This window comes from Elgaria multicarinata, chromosome 1 (assembly GCF_023053635.1).
Source record: "Elgaria multicarinata webbii isolate HBS135686 ecotype San Diego chromosome 1, rElgMul1.1.pri, whole genome shotgun sequence".
In the NCBI taxonomy this organism is placed as follows: domain Eukaryota; kingdom Metazoa; phylum Chordata; class Lepidosauria; order Squamata; family Anguidae; genus Elgaria; species Elgaria multicarinata.
The window spans coordinates 41,557,027-41,577,797 of NC_086171.1; the positions used below are offsets into that span (position 1 = coordinate 41,557,027).

At 46.0% G+C, this 20,771-nt stretch overlaps 1 protein-coding gene across 1 annotated transcript in view; it reads right to left on the reverse strand.

Moving 5' to 3' along the window:
- Positions 1–20,771, reverse strand: part of CRHR2 (corticotropin releasing hormone receptor 2) — a 193,133-nt gene that overhangs the window by 134,262 nt on the left and 38,100 nt on the right. Inside the window, exon 3 of the mRNA XM_063147611.1 lies at positions 5,983–6,102. Coding sequence (XP_063003681.1) covers positions 5,983–6,102 — 120 coding nt within the window. The remainder of the gene's footprint in view (positions 1–5,982; positions 6,103–20,771) is intronic.

Sequence of the window (20,771 nt, forward strand, 5' to 3'; positions counted from 1 at the left end):
AAAAAGGAAATGAAATTCCCACCCCTCAGTACCAGCCAATTTCTATAAGGACACCTTGGTCAAATTGGAGAGCACTGTCATGTCCCCACATGCCAAATAAAAGATGGACGGCCTGGCAGAAATAGGGATGTAAGAGAATTTAGCTTTCGCTTGCAAAATATGTGACCGTGCCCCATTTGACGCTCTGAACGCGTCAGAGCGGTATTGACATTTAAAGCCCTAAATGGTTTGGACTAGGTTATTTGAAGGAACACCTCCTCCCATATGTACCTGTCCAGACCTTAAGATCATCTACAGGGGCCCTTCTCCGTGAGCCCCTGCCAAAGGAAGTGAGGCAGGTGGCTACTAGGAGGAGGGCCTTCTCTGCTGTGGCACCCCGGCTGTGGAATGAGCTCCCCAGAGAGGTCCGCCTGGCGCCTACACTGCACTCCTTCGTCACCAGCTGAAGACCTTTTTATTCTCTCAGTATTTTAACACTTAATTTTAATTTAAATTTAAATTTTACTGTTCTAACTCTGTATTTTAATCTTATATCCATTTCTGCTGCGTGGTTTTATCCTGGTTGTGCTTTTTATACTGTATTTTGTAATTGTGCTTTTAACCTGTTGGTTGTTTTATTATGGTTTTAATTTTTGTGAACCGCCCAGAGAGCTTCGGCTATTGGGCGGTATAAAAATGTAATAAACAAATAAATAAATAAATAAATAAAACGCAAGCACGTGTCTGCCGAAAATATTTGAAAATTGCTAAACACGTGCTTGCGTCCATCTTGTTCCTGATTCCCAGTTTGATTCATGCAAATTTCCTAATTTGCTCACATTTCCTCTGAAGACTAAATCAACCCACTTTAGCCTCTGGAAGAAAGTTGGGCACATCAGGTAGTGATGGGGCAAAAATCCACTGGGTCCATGAGGGCGGCGGACGCCACCGTGTCTGGCCCTCCCATGCCTTGATGGATGCACCGGGCGGATTTTTGCCCCTTTGCTGCTGCAGAACAAAGGGGGTGCAGGTCTAGGTGGAACTCACTTCCGTCCTGACATGCAGGGACCCTTTGTCCTTTTCACCGAACGGAAATAAAATTCTCATCCATTCCTAGATGTGGGTGTCTTCAGAGGTCCTTCCTTTAGGATGTGCCAATTTCTGAGGCACATTTGGATAGGATAGGAGATAGGGATGTCACAGCACCCAACTGAGCCCAGGAGTCAGACAGACTCCTCTATGTCCACACACACCCGCCCTCCCGGGAGACCTGCTAAGCTCTCAGCTGCCGTCTGCCCTTGTCCAGAGCCTCCAGAATTTACATATCCCCCTCCCGTTGCGTAAATGGGGCCTTTACGTCCCTCTCGTCTACAGTCTCCAACACACGTTTTTAAAAGGATTTTTAAAGCATCACCCAAAGGAGGCTGGTGGCTCCGATTTCAGTGGGGCAGTGAAGCTGCTCCAGGTTTTAGCCAGAACCAAGCAGAAGTCTAAAGGAGCTCTCCAAGGTGCAGAAGCTCCCTTAGCATTCTGAGTGGTTCTGACTGAAACCCGGAGCTGATTCACCACCCCACTGACAATGGAGCCACCGGCCTCTGCTAGCATCCCCATATTGCACACATCAGTGAATTGTGTCCTATTAGCGATACCGTCATTTGTGTAAATCAATGGTTCAGGTGAGAGGGCATAAGGCAAAGTGGCTAACTGGTGCAGATATAAAGTGTAGCAGGTCAGTGCCCTGCATAGTTCTGCAGGGACATCAAGAAAAACTACCTGACTGTTAGAGCAGTATGAGAATGGAACCAGTTACCTAGGAAGGTGGTGGGCTCTCCCACACTAGAGGCCTTCAAGAGGCAGCCGGACGGCCCTCTGTCAGGGATGCTTTAAGGTGGATCCCTGCATTGAGCAGGGGGGTGGACTTGATGGCCTTGTAGGCCCCTTCCAACTCTACTATTCTAGGATTCTATGGTTGGCTCAGAGATTCTTGGTTCACATTCAGGACCATGGCTAGCAGTTGAACAGCTAAGGTAAGAGACCAGTTACTTCAGCACAGGCCTGGAGCAATTGCCAAGGCTTACGGTCTGGTCAGGAGAGTCATTCCCTGAGTTCTATCCTTTCAAGCCCTGCACCTAGCGATCTCCTTCCAAATTCTGACTGGTTCTGACTGAAATGTGGAACGGATTCAACGCCACTGCCACCAGCCCCCGCTGACATCAAGTTACACGTATTATTCTAAAACACTGGAAAGCAAATAAAAATGTAAATATACACAATTGGATCCAGCTTCATAGCACCAAAGTACTACAGCCCCCCCCCCCCCCGCAAAAAAAATCCCAATTAATATGGGGACATTTTCTTCAATTATAATATAGGAAAATGCATTCTACCACAGGCCTGCAAAGACACCTTCATGACACTAAGCCCTTTCATTTTAATTTTTCTTCTTTCCATGTAACTCCTTAAGCATCCCATTGTTATTTAATGATTTTACTTATAACATTTAGGGGAGTGCTGCCGTATGGGGGGCCGGGAAAGAACCCCAAAACAAACCAATGAGGACTGAGCATGATCTGTGGGCACACAATGCTGACGAAATGTTGAGCAGGAGAACCGGGGGCGGGGAGGGTGGACGGAATGGAGTGTCGTAGAAGAGGGCATGGCTGGCTGGAACTCTGAACAGGAGCACCCTGCCCTGCAACATTTTGTTGTAGTGCCCCCCACACCCCATTGCTGAATGATTTCCCAGTCTGTTTCTACTTATTAGGTTGCTCTATGCTTCCTGTGTTCTTTTGGTGAGCCCTCGGAGTCTTGGCTTAGATAGAGGAAAAAGAGCTTCTAATACAGCCTTCCTCAACCTGGGGCGCTCCAGATGTGTTGGACTGCATCTCCCAGAATGCCCCAGCCAGGCTGGGGCATTCTGGGAGATGCAGTCCAACACATCTGGAGCGCCCCAGGTTGAGGAAGGCTGTAATATGTCCTGTTTCTCATACACTGCAGTTATCTAACTGCCACATTATAAGCCAGGTCAATTAAATCCATTTGGCACCACACAATTCTCCCTCATTAGAGCCTAACCTCAGACTGGCCTGTCTTCTTTCTCCAGGTTCCTGACTTATAGAATGTGGAATGGTTTCTGCTATGAGACAATTAGATCTTTAAGGAACCTCGAGGGGAGGGGGGAAGGAGGGGTGTCAGTGCCTCGACAAACCCTTCTTCACTGGATATTAGGTCTGCTGGATTTCATAAAGAGAAATTGAGAAGGTCAGGAGTAAGGGAATTTTCTCCCTCATAATTAGAACCAAGATGAACTTTCAAGTCAAAATTTGCATGTTAGCTGAGCAAAAGACGTTTTCAGCTAACAGGTCCTGGAAACGAAGTACAGCTCAGATCATTAGAGGCTGAACGTCTACATAAGAACATGAGAAGAGTCTTGATGGATCACGCCAAGGGTCCATCTAGTCCATCACTCTGTTTACACAATGGCCAACTAGCTGTCAACCAGAGACCCATAAGCAGGACAGAGGTGCAACAGCACCCTCCCCACCCCATGTTCCCTCTAAAACCCAGAATGGAATCCCAGCCCCACTGAAATCAGAGCCACCAGCCACCACTGGAGATTTGAAAAAAGGGACTTCCTGCATGAGGGCTCACCCTCTTCACTGCTACTGTTACAGCAGCTTTGGAATGGAACATTTAGAATGAGAGAGCCATATAGCCGCAATATCTCCTAGGACAAAGAGGGGAGATTTTTCAGATGCATCCCGCATCTCAGATGCCACATCTGTAACTGGCGCTCTGCGTGCCACATTAATTTGCCCATTGGGCACAGAAATCTCCCTCAAATCAGACCAGCGCATCAGGACGTTCTGATCTGGTCGATGCACTCCCTCATTATCCATATGACACAATGCATACTTCTGACTCCATAATTCCAGATCGCTTAACCTGGACACCCCTTAAAGTTTTTAAACCACCCCCTTGTTCTCACAGATGGGATTTCCTCCACTCTTCCAACATATGCTTACGGATGTGATGGAGACTTTAAATCCATAGTAGAGGTTGGAAGTTCTTAAGCAGGATGGGAGGTATTTGCTCCCGATTCAATCACGATAGGGGTGTGATTGTGTCCAGAAGAGAGTAGAAGACAAGGTTGAGTGGAGATATGATAGTTGTTCATCAGTGGGAGGTGGGATGTCCTTCATTGGTGCTATTTAAGAAGGAGCTGGATGGCCATCTGTCAGGGATGTTGTGGTCACGTCCCGCACTGCAGATCCTGCCCTGAGCTGGGGGTCAGAATAGATGGCCTCCAGGGTCCCTGCTGACTCTAAGAGTGAATGCTCTAACATCAGGCAATTGGATCATCTTTTGGAGGTGGCCAATTCATTGAGATAACTTTTGTGAACTGCCCCAGAGACCTTTGGCTATTGGGTAGTGTAGAAATGCAATAAAATAAATAAATAAAGTGTCCTCCCAGGATAGTTATCAGGCCTTTGGTGCATTTGGTTCAAGCTACACTCAACCTCCGCAGTGATCTCTTGGAGGAAACATAGATTTAATGCGAGGAGCTCCTTCTGCATGACAGAAAGGCGTGGGAACCCCTTTGCGATGGCACGTTTGCATTTTGTGCTCTTGCCATTCCAAGAGTTCCCGAGCCTGGGCATTCATTTTCAGATGTGGAGCTCCGTCCCCAGCAATGTGCAATGATACAGAAAGGGAGATTGCTTCTCAGCATGGGCAGGCTACTTCCCGCTTTATCTCACATCAGCCGCAAGCCGTTTCCACACATTTGGGACTCTCAGTTGCATGGATATGGCTTGGAGGACTCTTGAGCCTGGATATATTCCTGGATTTTTTAAAAAAAACAACCAGCATTACTCGTGTCCTCGGATGCTGAAACGAAAGCGTGGGATAGTTGCTGGCAAACTTGCCCCTGGAGGTGTTTGGAAACTGAACAGGGATTTCAATTTAGTGGTGAATGTTCTTTCCTTACAAGAAGCTGTTATGCTGGCGTTCTTATAACCTCTATACAGGTTGTGTCCTTCTCACTCCACCCCACCAATACTTTTTTCTGGCACCTGTCCATTCTTGCTCAGTTTCACCAGATCAAGAATCAACTGTGAAAAGTAATGTCCAAAACATGGCAAACATTGGCATTCCTACACGAATGCTGATAATCCTACGAGAATTTCATGTAGCTCCAAAAACGGCTATCCTTCCCACACTTTTCAGACATTCACGGCTAAACGCTTGCAATCCCCATCAAGGCAACTGCCAGTGTCAGCATTCACTGGTGTGTCTCGTATTGTTCATTTATTTACCCAATTTGTCTCTGATGGTCGACATTCGCACGAGATATGACACATATTCATGTAGAAGACACTCGGTGGAGTGTCATCTAAAGGCTGGGATTTGGTTTACATGCACCCTAAAATGCCTTGACTCACACACATCTGGAAAAGGGATATTTTTCCACCCATCTAATTGTCAAAACTCTGAAGGGCAGTGCTGCACGGAGCAAACGAAGTCACACCCACAGGTCCATACGTTGAGCTGTGGGAATTTCCTTGCCCATTGATTCACTTTGAATCAGGGGAGGGGAATTTCTACTAGCAGCCAGCCATGTGCATTTGCAGAAGCATGGATGCATCCGGAGTGTTTACTAATATATATCCAATGCTTACATGCACACACACACGCCCGACACACGCACACAGGATTCCACCAGATAAACTCACTGGCCCATGTTACATTTTGACTGTGCGCTTAAAAGCACCCGGCTTCAGTTCTCCCCAAAGACAAAAACACAACAGAAATAAATCTGTGAACTCATCACAAACCAAATTTATCCCCCTCAATCCCTGTTGACGGAGAAAGGAATTTCGTTGGGAAGGCAACGTCTCCGTTCCCACGAACGGAGCCTCCGGCAAATCTCAGCACTAAGCTAGGGCCAACGTCTTCCCCCAAAAAAGAGGACGGACAGGTACAGAGTTCATTGGCACTTACTGGTGGTATTGTATTTGACTCCATTGATGAACTCTGGACATGGTCTCTCTACCAGTTCTCCAGCGATGGTCTTGGGCCAGCAGGTTCCAATCTGATCGGTGGTAGCATTGCAGTAAGGACCTTCAAGTAATGATAATAATAATAATAAAAAATGTGAAGAAGGGGAGTGACTGAAGGATTCATGCTAAGCAATGTGCAGCCAAGCGGGACCCTCGACATCTTTGCCCATTGACCCTCCCATCCCTCCTTGCTCCCTACCATCAAATCCATCCTGCAACAGATCCAAGAGGCTGCAATTAGCATCCAATTCCTCAATGAAGTAGTGAAGAATGATGGTCTCATTCATTGTTGTCCGGCACTGGAGCCTACGGAGCTGGGAGGGGGGCAGGCAGGAGACGGATCAAGCCTGCCTACTTTTCCAGATTCCCTTTTGCTTCTTCCTCCACCACTTTTCTTGGCCGGTTAAACTAATGCAAGCTCTACCAGCTCAGGTGGATACATTTCTCTCTCTGCATGTGTGTGTGTGTGTGTGTGTGCAAGCGCGTGCTTCTGTGTCTTGGAGGGTAGGCGGGCTGGATACAGTGAAATCCTCCAAGCGCTCCTGCTTTAAACAGCAGCTCGGAAGCCAATAAAATCGCAGCCAGTTCCTAAGCAAGGGGCTTTCTGCTTTCGCGTGTGCCTCCTCCTCCCCTGCTGACACTTGGCTGCTGTCTAGTCCTTCCCTGGCCTCAGTGATTGAGAGAGAGAGAGAGAGACAGACAGACAGAGAGAGAGAGAGAGAGAGAGAGAGAGAGAGAGAGAGAGAGAGAGAGAGAGAGAGAAAGTGCATGTGTATGTAATTTTGTCATCTGCCGTGATTGGCTTAATTATCCCTTAAGCGACAAAGATTGGATGCAAAATCCGACCAGCACAAGGGACTCAAAGAAGAGTTGCAGGATGACATTTGTCTGCCTTGTTTCTGCGGAATTGAACCAGCTCCTCCTTGTCGGAGGAGAGGATTCCAGGCTCAGCAACTTTCCCTGTTAAGCCACCAATTCAGGCACAGGTGGAGGTGGGAGGCATCTCAGTGGTGAGTGGGCGGGGGAGGCATTCCGGACACACTCCGGACACGCTCTTGCAAGGGCAGGAGAGACAGAAACGCAGCCCCAGCTAATGCAGTAAGAGAATTAGGGCCCTTGGGGGGCAATCAGCTTTTAGCACAATGTGTGGTACCCCAGAGCCTTCCCATAAAGTTATATTTCTCTTACAGGGCGATGGCATTTTCTCCCTGGGTTGGATGCCCTGGCTCTCCTCTGGTGAACCTTGCCCATGCTTTTATCCCATTGAAATCCAAGGCACAAGTTTGTTTATTTATTGTTTATTTATTTGTTACGTATTCATGCTGCCCAACAGCCTAGGCTCTCTGGCGAGTTTACTACTGAAACCAGGATGTGACAATCCAATTTAAAACACTAAAATCACATAAAACCAGAATAAGTTACAGTCCAAGGAAGGCTTGTCTAAAGAGATATGTTTTTAGGAGGCGTTTAGAAGAGAGTACATTTTCCGCCTCCCGAACCGCACGAGGGAGGGGTTTTCTGGAGGGTGGGGGCCCCTACAGAGAAGGCCCCGCTGTCGAGGTTCTTCACAATGGCATACTCTTTGTCTGGGAATGACGAGTGGGACCTCCTTGGACTAACTCAGGGCACAGCTACCTTTTGAACACACTGCATTCCCTTATAGTGCAGACAGGGATAGGGCATAGTGGCATTAGATGGGGGTACTTAGCGCTTCCTGTTCCCTGGGAATGCCTGCCCCAATGGATTCATCTATGGCCTTTGTCCCATTTGGTTGAGCACTGACACTGAAAGCCTAGTGGAGGGGGAAACTGTGAGGCTGGGGAGGCAGGGCGTTGGAGGTAGGATCAGAGGGCACGAGAGGGGTCATGGAAGGCTCAGAGGTCACACCCCTCTGGAAGCTAGGCAAGAACTTTATTGCCTCTCTTAAATAGGCAGAGAACAAAATCAAGGACCTTCTGACTCTCTCCAGACCCAACTAAGTCCAGTGCCACCTAGTGTCTAAACTATAGAATGACGTTATCCACATGGAAGTTTTAAAAACACACGGAGAGACAACAAATGCTTCGTTCCACATTAGGGATAAGGAATCCACAATAGATTCAAATGAGTTCAGAGTTGTATGAATCCAACCTGCAGATTTCACCACCACCACCACCACCACCACCAAGTCCTGTGGATTCTGTGGACTTGCAGACTGGTTTTTCACTTTGGGGGTGGATGTGTGATCATTTGCATCAGCGCAAATGTATATTCATGCAAATGCGCATTGACTAATTCTTGTAAAATAAATAAATAAAAAGTTTCTGGCAATGAACGGATGATGGAATGAAAGCAACTTATTATCCACAAAACACAAACAGAATGAATTTAACCAAATCCATACCTCCTTGTTCCACACCCACAAATCTTGGCAAACGTGACCTTGGAGGAAAAATGCCTGTCAAGGCAAAAATCCCAGGGAAAGCCAGGGTTCAAATCTTTGGTCAGCTACAAAGCTTATGGGGTTCACGTTGGGCTGGTACCACTCTCTTAGCCTAATCCAACCTTCCCAAACCTGTGTTGGACTACGACTCCCATAATCCCCAGCCAGTACATGGGAATCATAAACCAACACATCTGGTTGGGGAAAGCTAGTCTAATGTACCTTAGGTTAAATAGGAAGACAATGCATGCTACCCTGACTTCTTCAGAGGAATAGTAGGGTAAAAAAAAGATAGTAATTATTATAACAACACAAATAATAATAATAATTATAATTATTATTATTATTATTATATAAGACACATAAAACTCCATCTTCATATGTATTTCCCCAGGCTTAGAAGTCTGGGAGAACCCCAGAATATCAGTAAGACCCATCACACTGATGCCTGCCTGCCCTCACCCTTCCATCTTCAAATATGACTGGTTACTGGCAGCTTCAATTTGGCTGGTGGTCACAACTTGACCACCACCTGGCAACCCCCTCTCACCCCGAATAATGTCTTAGACTGCCAGGAACCAAAGACTACTGCCCCATGTGGTGAGCTAGGTAACTGCAGCCTCTCACACCTTCCAGGTGCTTTCTGGGCTCAATTCAAGATGTTGGTTTTAATCTTTAAAGCCCCAAATGGCTTAGGACCTGCCTATCGAGAGAGCCATCTGTCTCGTTTTGAGCCTGCCTGGTTATTAAGATCAGCAGGAAAGGCCCTTCTGAGGATACCATTACCCGTAGAGGTCCATTTCTTGTGGCCACATTAAGGGCTTTCTCCTGCCCAGGGGGGCCATATGGAAAAGAGGACAGAGCTCCTCTTTAACAGTTGCATGGAAAAGAGAATTTCAGCAGGTGTCTCTTGTATGCATGCAGCACCTGGTGAAATTCCCTCTTCATCACCACAGTTCAAGCTGCAGGAGCCATGCCCTCTTTTGTATCTGGTCACTCTAGTATAGCTCCTGCAGCTTCAACTGTGGTGATGAAGGGGGGATTTTACCAGATGCTGCATGTATACAAGGGACACCTGCTGAAATTCCCTTTTCTATGCAACTGTTAAAGATACAGGAGCCTGGTCCTTCTTTCCATATGGTCACCCTACTCTGGCATCATTTCTAGAATGCACTCCCTCACAAAGTACAATTCCCCCCAACCTCTCCCGGCTTTTAGAAAGGGTATAAAGGGTATAAAGCCACATCTTTTAAATCTCGCCTTTTAAATGGATGCCACGTTTCTAATATTCGATTTTGATTGCTTTAATGTTTTCTTCCTTTAAATGGTTGGTCACTCAATTGTTTAAGCCTTGGTGGCTTTTTTTGGGATATCAGGCAATATATATATATATATTTGTTAATAACAAATAATATACAAAAGAGCAGCGGTGATGTGGGCGAAGCGCTCTGAATACTGTACGGATATCACTGTTGATTAGTATTCTTTCATGATTGTCTCATAACAAGCAGGAAATAGGCAACATGGCAGGGGTCACATATCCCAAAACAAGGACAAAAGAGGATACCAATTTGCATATAATTTGCATGTGCTCGTTGGTAGGTATAGATGGAAATTTAGAAAGAATTACTGTCACTTAAATAGAAAGACAATATGTCTCACCACCGTGGAGAAGACTGAGCAGGTGACCTCCTGTGTTGATGGACACCTTCAGCCCAGCTCTCTTGGCATGGAGAAAAGAAACAACCCCACGTTGAAGAATGAAAAAAGAATAAGCACAGATTGAAGCCAGGGAAGTTCAATAGGCTGGGTTACAGGCTGCACCCTCCCCTCTTCTGTAGGGCAGCTCCATCTAAGGGGGATGGAGTGGAAAGACCCCTCCCTCAGAGGGCTACATGGGTGGACCATTAGGGTGACCGTATGAAAAGGAGGACAGGATTCCTGTATCTTTAACAGTTGTATTGAAAAGGAAATTTCAGCAGGTGTCCTTTGTATATATGGGGAACCTGGTGAAATTCCCTCTTCATCACAACAGTTAAAGCTGCAGGTGCCCTGCCCTCTTTTAAATCTGGTCACTCTAGTATAGCTCCTGCACCGTTAACTGTGGTGATGAAGAGGGAATTTTACCAGGTTCTCCATATATACAAATGACACCTGCTGAAATTCCCTTTTCTATGCCACTGTTAAAAACACAGGAGCCCTGTCCTCCTTTTCATATGGTCACCCTATGGACCATTGCAGGGGCCGTCCCTACGGGTGCCAGCAGGCGTGCCTACACTCAAGTGGGGCTGGTACCATGTGTCCAGCTCTAACAGCTGTTCAAGGCTGTTTCTACACCTGCCTTTTTTCCAGGGATCATCCTGGGATCATCCCGGTGCATACAAATGACACACAGGGGATCCTGGGAGCAGGCAGGGACGATCCCTCCATTTGCCTGGGATAATCCTTAGGTGTAGAAAGGGCCCAAATTTCCTTGCAGGTGTCTCTCTATCAACCTAAAGGCAATTCCAACCTGTGCAAAGCCGGGTCCATTTGCTAGTTTAAAATAAATCACAGCATTGATTCTCCACCCGCATCCCCCAAATCCAGAGATTCAGACTTATAATGCTCCCAAACATCTCAGCAGAAAATCGTAGATGAAGAAACCAAGAGGGAAAGAAAATAAAGTGATATTTCTACAGTGTATTTCTATGTTCAAAGTCACAGACAGCGGTGTCCTGTGTGGGTCAGTGTCCTGTGTCCCCCGCAGTCAAAGTACAGGACTCATTAACCATTGTTACCCATAGAGAAGGAGCAAGAAAGTAACGTTGGTGGTGGAGCACCATTCAGTAGTGGGGCTGACACCCACCCAAGAGTTTACATGGCACTCAGTGGTTGCTAGGTGACGGTGTCTTGCCCTCCCAATTACAAAGCATAGAAGTGCAAGTCTTGTACCTTTTATCACACAGAAATCCCGTAATGTTCCCACCATGCATGTGTACAACTACATACCGTATAAGCGCAATTAATTAAATTGCCTGAATAATGAGAACATTTGGAGGGGGGAAATTATATTTCTGTTTCAGGGCTGGCGGTAGCAGCATTGTAGACAGGTCATGTTAACAGGGGGAATATATTACAGTTGAAGGTGTTGGGTTGAATTAGTATTTCTTTTTTAAACGGAGAACTAAGAACTTTTGGATCAACGTTTTGCAGAGTTTCAGATAATTGGGATTATGAACTTTACTAGGGGTTCAATGACAAAGCTGTTAAGAGCAAAAGAAGGGCTCTGAAGGATCAGACCTGGCTTATATTGACCTGGTTCATATGTTATACTAAGTCACGGTGGGTTGTTAGCATGGGGGTTTGCAAGTGATGTCCAAACCCAGCCCAGCTTTTCCATTGTGGGTTGGGGTTATTTATTTATGGCAAACAAGCCACCCTGAGAACCCATGGGTTGTTGTAAGGTTGTGTAGGGTGGGTTGTTCTTAGGGATGTTGGAGAAACACGTTTGGGGGTGGAGTTTAACCAGTTTTCCAAGGTTCCCCCCCCCAATTTGTTTGAGTTCCCACTATGTCAGGCGGTTTCTACACCTACTTTTTTCTCTGGGATCATCCCAGGATCATCCCTGTGCATCCAAATGACACACAGGGGATCCCAGCAGCAGGCAGGGATGATCCCTCCATTTCCCTGGGATAACCCTTAGGTGTAGAAAGGACCTCAATCTGCAGCGAGCTGAGCCAGTTCGCAGTTTTTTCTGGCCATTTTGCGTATCCCCCTCACACCACAGTTTCCGTAACGATTTGCGCAAATTCGGCCGTAACGTGCCCAGATTCAGCTGTAATTTGCGCAAAGTGCTCAGAAATTTGTAGAAATTGCTCAGATATTTGCACAGTGCAAGAAAAGCTCCCAGAGTTCAGGGAAAACCCTGCGGCGCGGCTCGCAGACACAAATTAAGCCATACACATCATGGAACTCCGTTGAGTCACAGAAAAAGGATTTCCCAGCAAAAGTGGCAGAAAACGCTGCCGGTGAATTTACTGCTGTTACCAGCCATCTTCCCTTCCCGGCTGATCTCAGTGCTGTCAGTGTCTACTCCTTCACTGATACTGCATTGACATTTGACAATATCCCTACTATGTTTGCAACTCATTATTTTTATTATTGTTATTATTATCCTTAAAATTGCACAAATGTGTTTTTTTAAAAAAATAAATAAATAAATCCTTCAGTCCTACACAAGTGCGGAGGGGCACACATTTTCAGGACTGTAGCAAGGCCCATTTCCCTATTTTATTCACATGGTTCTTAAATTGGCATAGCAGAAATAAGCTCCACATACTTCTGCAGTAATTACACCCTCTGCAAAATCTCCCATCTCAGTCAGTTATTTATTTTATTTATTTATTTCATTTATAGCCACCTTTTTTCCTCCAAGGAACCCAAGGCGGCGTACATAATCCTCCCCTTCTCCATGTTATCCTCACAACAACAACCCTGTGAGGTAGGTTGGGCTGAGAGGCTGTGACTGGCCCAAAGCCACCCAGTGGGTTTCCATGGCCGAAGGGGGACTAGAACCCGGATCTCCCGACTACCAGTCCAACACTCTAATCATTACACCACACATGTTATGAGACAAGTGGCATCTCTAGACCTGCAGAAGGCATATCGATGGGTTCATTACTAGCTGCTGCCATACTGCTACAACTTAAGAATGTAAACTGCAGTCCTGCAAAGGTATGCATTTGTGAAGGGTCAAAGAAAATATGACAATCTGATACAATTTGTGAAAATGTGAAGGACTGATTTCTTTTTAAAAACAACAACAACAACCCCATTTGCACAAATTTGAAGGGCAGAAAAAATACTGATCCCACTTGGGCAATTTTAATTTTTAAAATCAATTCTTTATTGTATTTTTTTTTAAAAAAAAACAATAAAACGGGTGGGGGGGATATAGCTACATTGATTTGTACTGATGTATTCAAATCTATCCATTTGTGCGAATTTAAAGGAGCCAATGAACAAAGAAAAAAGATTGCCGATGTTAAAATGGTTAAAATTGCTCAGGAAAGGGGTAAGCGATTGAAGTGTTTCTGAAACTGAGTTGGTCCCTTGGGTGGAAAACAGTTTGACACTCTTGCTGAACCACGTTCTTTGGAAGGTGATTTTCTGAATATTCTGTTCTCTAATACTGGTTCATGCATGGATGGATATCCCTTCATTCTATGACAGTGGATAATGTTAGACTTCATGGCGAGCAAGCTGAACGTGTGAGCTCATTGCGCTGAAATGCGTCTATGCTTGAGGCAATGTGAACGTTCCGTTTGTGGAATTATAGCTGTGATGGCCCGTTCATACAGGTCATTTTGATGCAGCCTGGTGTGTTAAAATGCAGAACAGCCCTACTCCAGCATACTTGCTTTTAAACGTAATGTTACCAGAATGGATGGAACATCTATACTGCACACATGTCTGTCCAGGTCCACACTCATCACACCAATATCCTGAACAGCTTGGTTAAGTCAAGGCCCCATTACAAATATCTGGTGGATTGTCTCTTCCATATTAAGTCAAAGAGAACTGAAGGTTTCTCAAATACCATCTAGTCCAGGGCTTTTGAATCTCCCACAGGTCAAATTTGTCCCACTTGGAGTTCCAATGCAGAAGACTCCACCCCTTCCCCTGACCACAACCCCCTTTCCGTGACCATTTGGTGGATCCTGGCTTCCCACCACCACACACACTCAAAAAGGATGAGATACATCTCCTAAGGCTTAGGCCATAGCTAGATGGGGGGATATCCCAGGGCAATCCCCAGGATTGTCCCTGTGCATCCACATGACTCACAGGGGATCCTGGGATCAGGGAGAGATGATCCCTCCCTTTCTCCAGGATATCGCCCTACCCTTTGAGCCCGCCTTTTCCACAGTCTCGGGCTGATCCCAAGACAATGGAACATGTTTGTGGGCATTGCTGTTTGTTCCTGCTCCTCATGGTTACTCACGAGGAGCTGGGACCCGTGCATAGGGCGCAGAGTTCCTCAGGAGCTCTGCACCCATCGGGGGTGGGGGGGTGGGAGTGGGGAAAATTGTTAAAAATTTAAAAAACTCACCTTTTGCGCATGAGCGCTCGTGCGCTTGTGTCCTTTAAGGGAAAGAACAAAACAAAATGGCAGGCAAGACATCCTCTCCCTCCAAGATTGTCACACGCTGCATGTAAACAGAGAGGGAGATCTCATGATAAAAATATCGTGAGATCCTCACCCCTCCACCGCGCTAGACCTGGTAGGTCTAGCTGAGGCCTTATGGGCAGTTTAACCTTAAATAGGCTGGTGTTTGGGGTATTTTGGGTCCCACCCCCTCTGCCTCTGTACCCACCCCTACTGCGATGTGAACCATGAAAACTTTGACTTTGAATTTGGTCCTTGGACTGGAAGATGGTAAACAACCCTGATCTCATCTAACCCTCTTTTGAAACAGCAGCATAACTTGATGGCACTCAACATTTACTTGAGATGAGGCTGTCACTTGGTGGTAGAACATTTGCTTTGTAGGCACAAAGACCCTGGTTCAATCCTTGGCATCTCCAGCAATGACTAAGAAACACCCCTGTCTGGAGAACTGCTGTCCATCAGGGTAGTGAGCTTTCACTGTTCCTAGTCGCATAAATCTCTGACGTCTGTGAAGAACGGGCCACCACCATCCCAGACCCTGAGCAGATGGAAGGACTCTTTTCTGAACCCACTGGGATATCACAGCTGAAGAAGAGCAGTGTAGGGGCCACATTCCAGGGGTGAGTAGGGCTGAAGGCAAAAGGGATGGGGGCAAAAATACCCCCCCAAATCACCGTGTTTTAGTTTAAGGCCAGGAAACCACCATCTATGGTGAGATCACCCTTAGAATTAGGGATGCGCTCTGCTTCTCCTCGAACCGGAGAAGCAGGAGCGGAGCGGGGGGCTTCGCCTGCCCTTAAGGCGGAGGCGAAGAGGATTGGGGGGCCGGCGGAGCGTGGCGAAGAGGATCAAGGTGAAGGCAGATCCTTCGCCTCGATCCGGAGCTCCGCCGGAAAAATAAGTGGGGTTTACCGGGCCCTGCCGCTGTCGCCCATGAGGCAACGGCGGCAGGGCCTGGTAACCCCCCCTCCTCTCCCTTACCTGCGTCCATCCACGGTCGCTCGGCTTCTTCAATTGAGCCCGCGGTTCAACCAGGAAGTCTGGGCCGCACTTGAAGAAGCCGAGCGACCGCGGACGGAGGCAGGTAAGGCCCCCCTCCCCCTTGGTCCCTTACCGGGCTGAAACCCCCCCTCCTCTCCCGGCCTTACCTGGCGCCACTCCCCTCCACTGCAGAGCTCCGATTCAGAGCCGGAGCTCCGCGGCGAAGAGGAGTGGAGTATGGGCAGAGCGGCGCGGAGCGGGCCGATCCGAAGTTTTCGGATCAGCCCACGGGGCGGAGCGGGGGGTCCGTGCACACCCCTACTTATAATGCTGTGTACAGTTCTGGTCACCCCACCTAAAAAAAGGGATATTTTAGAGTAAGGAGAAGTGTAGTAAGGGGTAACTAAAACAATCAAGGGGCTGGAGCATCTTCCCTATGAGGGAAGGTTACAACAGCTAGGACTGTTCAGTTTAGAAAAAAGACAGGTAAGGGGAGACATGATAGAGAGATACAGAATTATGCATGGTGTGGAGAAAGTCGATAGGGAGAGGTTTTTCTTCTTCTCTCATAATACTAGAACTCAAACAGGTCATCCCATGACACTGCTTGGTGGGAGATTCAGGACAAATAAAAGGAAGTACTTCTTCACACAGCACGTAGTTCAATTATGGGATTCACTTCCAAAAGAGGTGGTGGTGGCCACCAATTTGGATGGCTTTAAAAGGGGGCTGGATTAAATTCCTGAAGGAGAAGGCTATCCATGGCTACTAGCCCTGATGGCGAAGTGCAATGTCCAGTATCAGAGGCAGTAAGCCTGTGTGCACCAGTTGCTGGGGAACATGGTTGGGAGGGTGCTGTTGCACCGTGATCTACTTGTGGTTCCCTGGTCGACGGCTGGTTGGCCACTGCGGGAACAGAGTGCTGGACTAGATGGATCCTTTGTCTGATCCAGCAGGGCTCTTCTGATATTCTTATATTAATTGACAGTCGGGGGGGGGAAGGGGTGGGGCCAGTAGAAGTAGGCGTGGCTTCCTGACAAACCCCAGAGGGCCAGATTGGAAGCCCAGATAGGTCGGCTTTGGCCGCACTGCTGTTTTCAATCACTCTCTTACTTGAGAAGTGCCGTCTTTTCTTTTTCTTTTCAGCTGACAAGCTTGGCATCCGTGGTGCAAACAATTTCCTATTAAGATGTGAAATATGAAAGCAGCATGGGAAGATGTTAAAAACTGTCAATATGCAGATTTGTGGTGATGAATCCTAAAGCTGCAACAAAATTGGGAGGAAAATATTTACTGCCTGCAAGATCCAAAAAGAAAAAAAGAAAAAAAGAAAAAAAAGAAAGAAAGAAAAGAAAAGAAGAAGAAGTAAAATATTTCTAATAGGCCAAATAAAAAATGTTTCTCAACAACACTGCAGCTATATTTTATCTGGGGGCGTGAAAACATTTCGCCTCCTCCAGTCCTATAAAAACTGTGCAAGTGAATCCTATTATATGAGAAAAATGATGAAGTGGCACTGGAAAACTAAAAGGAAGTGCTGCCAAGTCAGTAGCGGGGCGCAAGATTGTCAATTTTTTCCGAAGATTTCCCATTAAAAGGGGCTGAGAATGAATGCGTGAAAAACGGATGTATTAAAACCCCACATTAGTCTAATCTCATTTTTCTATTATCTGCTTCGCATTTTAAGTAGCGCTGCAGTTTTTTTTTTTTAAAAAAAAGAATGGTGTTTGATGCAGTAAATCTGAAGCGGAGGATTCTGGGACCTGAAATGAAATCAAAGACACAGGAGTTGGGGCCTAGCTTAACCTGGGAGTGGGTGTGGGTAGGCTTCAGAGCTCTCTTCAGGAAAAGGAAGTAACAGGGTTGAATGTCACCACCTACCATTGGCAGGTAACATGATACTTCAGGATTGGCCAGGACCTGATATGAAGACTAGGAGATTGGCCTTCTGCCTTTGCTTGGTCAAAAGAGAAGTTTCTTTTGAAGTTTGCTAAGAGGCTTTGAACTGGAGAGCATACCCTCCCAATTGGACGACGGATGCCCACCACCCTGGCTTTTGATGAGGGAAGCTAGAAGTCAGCATCAAAGAATAACCAAGTAGATGTGACAACGGAAGAAGAACTTTGTTGCTCAACCCAGGCTCAGCTGGAAGAGGCGGAATACACCTTCCTGTCCAGGAGGATCTGGTCTCCCACCTGGGTCAGTGGAGTCAACCTGGAACATGAAGATACTTCACCATGGGGAGCTGCACAGGTCCTAGCAGATCCTGACACTTGGTCGATAACTGGTGCCCCCCAGGTGCTTCCTCTACCATAGAGTGGTTGTAACAAATTTTGGAGTAGTTCTAATGAATTCCAGGTGAATTTCATTTCCAAGAAGGGTTTGGGGGCTGCATTCCAGCAGGGGGCAGAGCTGAAGGGGAAAAGGGTGGGGCAAAAATTCCCAGCGTATTTTTAGCTTAAAGCTCTTACTGGTAGTTAGTGATAGTAACTAAGGCCTTAGCTAGGCAGGGCAAAATCCCAGGGCGAACCCCGGGATCATCCCTGTGCATCCACATGACGTACAGGGGATCCCGGGATCAGGGAGCGATCATCCCTCCTTTGCCCCGGGATCTCGCCCTCCCCATTGGGCCTGCTTTTCCGCGGTCCCGAGCTGAGCCCGAGACCGCGGAACGTGTGGCCTATTGCACACGTTTGACCCGGATCTGCGCAATTACTTGCACAGAGCCAGGAGCTGCGCACAGGGCGCAGTGCTCCTCCCATTGGGGTAGGGTGGAGGGAGCGGGAAAAGTAATTAAAATTTAAAAAGCACCTACCTTTGCACATGACCGTTCGTGCGCTCCTGTGTCTTTAAAAATAAAAAATGGCAGCCCTCCTGAGGTCATCGTGCCTCATGTGTAAACAGAGGAGGGATCTCGCGATAATCACATCATGGGATCTTCCCTCCTCCGTCACGGACTATAAGGTAGGTCTAGTGAAGGCCTAAGGAATGATCTACACCAAGCAGGATATTGCACTATGAAAGTGGTATGAAAGCGGTATATAAAAGGCAGGAGCCACACTGCTGCATCATAGTGGTATTGAAGTGCACTGCAGGATCTACACTACTGCTTTGTAGTGGTACTGAAGTGCACTGACAACTGTTGGGGCCCAGGACGTCTCTACACCAAGCAGAATATAATACTATGAAAGCGGTATGAAAACGGCATATAAAAGGCAGGAGCTACACCAAGCAGGATATAGTGGTATGAAAGCGGTCTATGGTCTGTGTCAATGGGTCCCAACAGTTGCCAGTGCACTTCAATACCACTATAAAGCAGTACTGTGTAGATTAAGTAAAGTTCTAATAGAGAAAAATAAAACGAAATTAAGAGAATGGTTAAGAGGGATGAATACAAGAGAGAAGATGGAAGAGGTTTTAAAAGACAGAAAATTAACTTGGCTAAATTATTGGCAATTGGAACAATGGACTAAAAATTGGGTAAGAGAAAATGGAGAGTGTAGAGAGATGACAAAGTTTGAGAAACTAATTGACAAAAAAGAAATGGATAAGGGACAAAATACAGCGACAAAAGGTTTAATGAGTCAATTATACAATATATTAATTGAGAAAGGTTTGTTGGATAGTGTAGGAAAATTGGTTTGGGAGACAGATTTGAAGATACAGATAGGACAGCAGAGTTGGGAAGGACTATGGAGACAGAGAGTGTTGAGAAACATGTCAGTGAGAATAAAGGAGAATTATTATAACATTTTATGGAGGTGGTACCTAACTCCGGTTAGACTAAACAAGATTAATAATCAGCATTCAGCAGATTGTTGGAGGGGCTGTGGTGAAAAAGGAACGTATTTACATACGTGGTGGGATTGTAAATATGTGCAAAAGCTGTGGAAGATGGTGTTTTTAGAGATTGAGGAGATTGTTGGAATGAAAATAGAAGATACACCAAGAGTTGCATTACTCTCACTGCAAGAAGATTTTAAATGTAGTAAAGAAATTAAGGAATTGATAACGAATTTGCTGACAGCTGCAAGGTTAATCGTAGCCAGGAACTGGAAGACTCAAGGTGATTATTGTATTGAAGAATGGTATAAAGAAGTGTGGGATATTGCTATTAATGATAAATTGACATGTAATATTAAAGTGAAAAGAGGTATAGTAAAAACGAATGATTTTGAGGGAATCTGGAAAAAGTTCCTAGTATTTGTGTTTTCTAAGGGAAGCGGGGAACCACCAGCAGAAGAAACTATGAGTTTTTGGAAACAGGAATGAGATCCCGAGGTGGGGGGTGCACTTTTATGTTGAGTATGATTATGTCTAATAGATTAAGTGTGAATATATGATATAAATGCTATTTCGTGTTTATGTATTATGTTCTTTTTCTGTTCTTTTCTGTTAATTGTATTGTTGTAGGTAAAAAGTCAATAAAAAATTGATTAAAAAAATAAATAAATAAAGCAGTACTGTGGCTCCTGCCTTTTATATATCGCTTTCATAGTGCAATATCCTGCTTGGTGTAGATTAGGCCTAAGCCGGATTTCAACTTTTTAGAAGGGGGGCGGGGATGCACCAAAGCTGGGAAAACACAAAATGACCAGTGGTTGGGGGAAAGTTGGTGGGGGATAGGGAAAGGGAGCAAAGCCATCTGGTGAAACCTGGAGGTCTGTCTTCGGACCCAAGGAGGGCTGGATTTGGCCCTGGCCCGGAGGTTCTGTATCTCCCAAATTTCCACAAAATGTCTGGAAAGTCTATGCCTCCTCCATTTTTCTGGGTTTTTTTTTTTACAGGCCTCCAGATCTCTACCCCTCCCCCAGCCTTACACACACACACACACACACACACACACACACACACACACACACACACTTATCATTGCCTCCATATTTTTCCCCTCCTTCTCCTGCTTCTCCCAATCTGTAAAGCACCACACCCACACATGGACAATAATAGGGTGACCATATTTTGGAAACCAAAAAGGAGGACAACATGGTCGCCGTGTTAAAATTATTTTTAAAAAATAATTTTAAAATCTCAAACTTTTTTTAAAAATCCTAAAACTCAATGGATGGACAGATCTGTTTCAAACTTGGCATAGCTAAAGTCCTTGTTAAGAGCAATCATGGTGCCAAGTTTCATCTCTTTATCTTTAAAAATAACATTTTTTTAAAAAAAA